The 3,198-nt window shown below is 54.5% G+C and overlaps 1 protein-coding gene across 3 annotated transcripts in view; it reads right to left on the bottom strand.

Annotated features, from left to right (window-relative positions):
- Positions 1-532: 532 nt before the first annotated feature.
- Positions 533-3,198, bottom strand: part of ZNF771 (zinc finger protein 771) — a 13,799-nt gene continuing 11,133 nt past the window's right edge. For all 3 annotated transcript variants that reach the window (XM_012808851.1, XM_012808852.1, XM_012808850.2), the window contains one exon: positions 533-1,585. In XM_012808851.1, the coding sequence (XP_012664305.1) occupies positions 773-1,585 (813 nt within the window). In that variant the 3' untranslated portion in view covers positions 533-772. The remainder of the gene's footprint in view (positions 1,586-3,198) is intronic.

Below are 3,198 nucleotides of genomic sequence, written 5' to 3'. Positions count from 1 at the left end.
CCCTGCAGAATCCTAAAGAGGTTCAGGACTCTTCTTTTTTAGAGACAGAGTTTTACTTTATCGCCCTCGGTACAGTGCCGTCACGTCACAGCTCACAGCAACCTCTAGCTCTTGGGCTTAAGTGATTCTCCTGCCTCAGCCTCCGGAGTAGCTGGGACTACAGGCGCCTGCCACAAGGCCTGGTTATTTTTTTGTTGCAGTTTGGCCGGGGCCGGGTTCAAACCCACCACCCTCAGTATATGGGGGCTGGCGCCCTACTCACTGAGCCACAGGCGCTGCCCCACTACACTGATTTTCTGGAGTGTTATTCATGCCTTGCTCACCAAAACCGCAAAATGCAGTGCCCGTTTGACCATGACCTGGCTATATTTTGGGTTCTTATGGTTAAGTGCTAAGTGTGGGATGACCTCCAGGACCTTCCAACAGTACCTGGAACCCCTTTAGTCTCACAGCCTCACTTAGATCCAGGACAATTCATCTGGAGAAACTCACCTTTCTTCCTTTCTCCACCCACCTCAATCACAGGCCTGGGTGAGGTGAAGATATATACTTTATTCACTAACACAGCCCGAGGGAATGTAAGCGTGGTGTCCAGGGACCCTGGCAGGGGATTCTCCCAGTCTCCCAGTTCCAGAACAGCCAGGCCTGCCGTCCCACCATTTCCCAATCATGGGTGCCGGGGCGCATTTGTCCAGCTTCGGCCAGGTCTAAGTCCCAGCGCTTTCTTCTCCCAACAGGACGCTCGCAGCACCGCGGCAACAGGAACGGCAACTCAGCTGCCCTCACACTCCGGGCAGCGCTCTGTGGCAGTGTCAGCCGTGGCACCTGCAGGTAGCTTGAAGTCACGGCCACAGCCTACACAGATAAAGAGGCGGCGCCGCATGTGCGCGCGACGGTGGCGAATGAAGTGCGAACTAAGACGGAATCGGCGGCCACACTCTGCACACGGGTAGGGCCGCTCGCCTGTGTGCGTGCGCGCATGCTCCGCCAGGTTGGAACGGTGGCCGAAGCGGCGGCCGCATATGGCGCAGCGATGCGGCTTCTCGCCCGTGTGCACGCGCCGGTGCTTGGCCAACGCCGAGCTCTGCGCGAAGCGCGTGCCGCAGTCGGCGCATGCGTATGGCCGCTCACCCGTGTGCGTGCGTCGGTGGCGCGCCAGACACGAACTGCCGCCAAAGGCGCGTCCGCAGTCCGGGCACGCGTACGGCTTCTCGCCCGTGTGCACGCGCAGGTGTTGCGCGTAGTTGGAGCTCTGAGCGAAGCGGCGGCCGCAGTGCGCGCATGCGTACGGCTTCTCTCCAGTATGTCGCCGCCGATGCTGCCGCAGGTTTGAGGCGGCCGAGAAGCGCTTGTCGCACTCAGGGCATTCGTACGGCCGCTCGCCCGTGTGCGTGCGGCCGTGCTTGGTCAGCGCCGACTTCTGTGAGAAGCGCCGGCCACACTCTGTGCACGCGAAGGGCCGTTCGCCTGTGTGCGTGCGTGCGTGCTTGGCCAGGGTGGAGCGGCGCGCAAAGGCGCGGCCGCAGTCCGGGCACGCGTGAGGGCGCGCCGGGTCAGGGGGCGGCGCTGGCGCCTCGCTCGGGACCTGCGGGGAGAGAGGAGGATAAGTTAGCGCAGCCCAGGAGCCAGAACCCTTGGTCTCCTCAAGCTGCCACTTCTCTGTGCCTTATTTCCCTGTCTCCCCATCTGTGAAATAGAAAAAGCAATCCTGCCTCATAGGATTGTGTGCATTAAATGAAATATTTATAACTCACATAGTACAATGTTGGGGGGCATTCTAGCTACTTTATTCAATAAATATTTGTTGAGAGTGTGCAAAGTGCTAGACTCGTTCTAGGTACTGGGGATTCAGCATTAGAAAGCACTAAAAAATTTCTGATTTCAGAAAGAATGGATAAGTTATGCTGATTTGGGGAATCTTGAAAATTTAAATCGGGGTGTCAAGACACTGTAACATAAACACGTAAAGGAGGTGAGAATAGGCTAGTGGGTATCTCTCAAAGGAGCATTACAGAGGGAACAGCAAGCAACTCCACAGGCAGGAGTCTGCCTGCTGAGTTCCAGGAATGGCTAATGTACAGTGTATTAGGGGGAGAGTAATGGATAGGGTGGTGGTGGTGGAGGGGACCTCTTAGCTTAGGACCCTGTAGGTCACAGGACTTTTTTTTTGTACAAATGAGAGGATGTCAAAGGGTTGTGAGCAGGGAAATAACCAGATCAAACTTTTTTTTTTTTTAGACAGTCTCATTATGTTGCCCTCCGTAGAGTATTGTGGTGTCACAGCTCACAGCAGCCTCAAACTCTTGGGCTTAAGTGATTCTTTTGCCTCAGCTTCCCAGTACCTGGGACTACAGATGCCCGCCACAACCAGCTATTTTTTGTTGTAGTTGTCGTTATTTGGCAGGCCCTGGGCTGGGTGGGAACCTGCCAGCCCTGGTGTATGTGGCTGGCACCCTAGCTGCTGAGCTACAGGCACCAAGCCAGATCAAAACATTTTAAAAGATTCCTTCAGGCTGCTGGGATTGAAAACCAAATGAAGGAGAGGAGGCTACTGCAGACACCCGGCAAGAGAAGATAGTGTCTCAGACGCAGGTGACACAAGTGGAAACTGGAGGTAGTGGGAATTGGTTGGCATCTGGATCTATTTTGCAGTATGAGACAACAGATCTAATAACATTAAATGTAGGATGCAAAGAAAGAGGAGTCTAAATGACTCCAGAGTATCTAGCCTAGGAATTGCAAAGGAGGAGTTCCCATTTACAGAGATAAAGATGGTGGAGAACAAGATGAGAAGTGAGATCTGTTTTAGACTCTATGTTAACTTCTTGACATCTGGAGCTCAGGTGATAGGCCTAGGCTGGAGATGTTAATCAAGAAGCTGTGGCTCGGCTCCCATAGGTCAGTGAGTAGGATGTCAACCATATACACCAAGGCTGGCGGGTTCGAGCCTGGACTGGGCCTGCTAAAAACAATAATGACAGGCTCAGCGCCTGTGGCTCAAGTAGCTAAGGCACCAGCCACGTACACCCAAGGTGGCGGGTTTGAATCCAGCCTGAGCCCACCAAACAACGACGGCTACAACCAAAAAATAGCAGGGCGTTGTGGCAGGCACCTGTGGTCCCAGCTACTCAGGAGGCTGAGGCAGGAGACTCTCTTGAGCCCAGGAGTTGGAGGTTGCTGTGAGCTGTGATGCCACAG

This window comes from Otolemur garnettii, unplaced genomic scaffold, assembly GCF_000181295.1.
Source record: "Otolemur garnettii isolate 467f Iridium unplaced genomic scaffold, OtoGar3 scaffold00096, whole genome shotgun sequence".
NCBI lineage: Eukaryota > Metazoa > Chordata > Mammalia > Primates > Galagidae > Otolemur > Otolemur garnettii.
The sequence above is the reverse complement of the archived record's forward strand: the minus strand, read 5'-3'. Positions and strand labels throughout refer to the sequence as shown.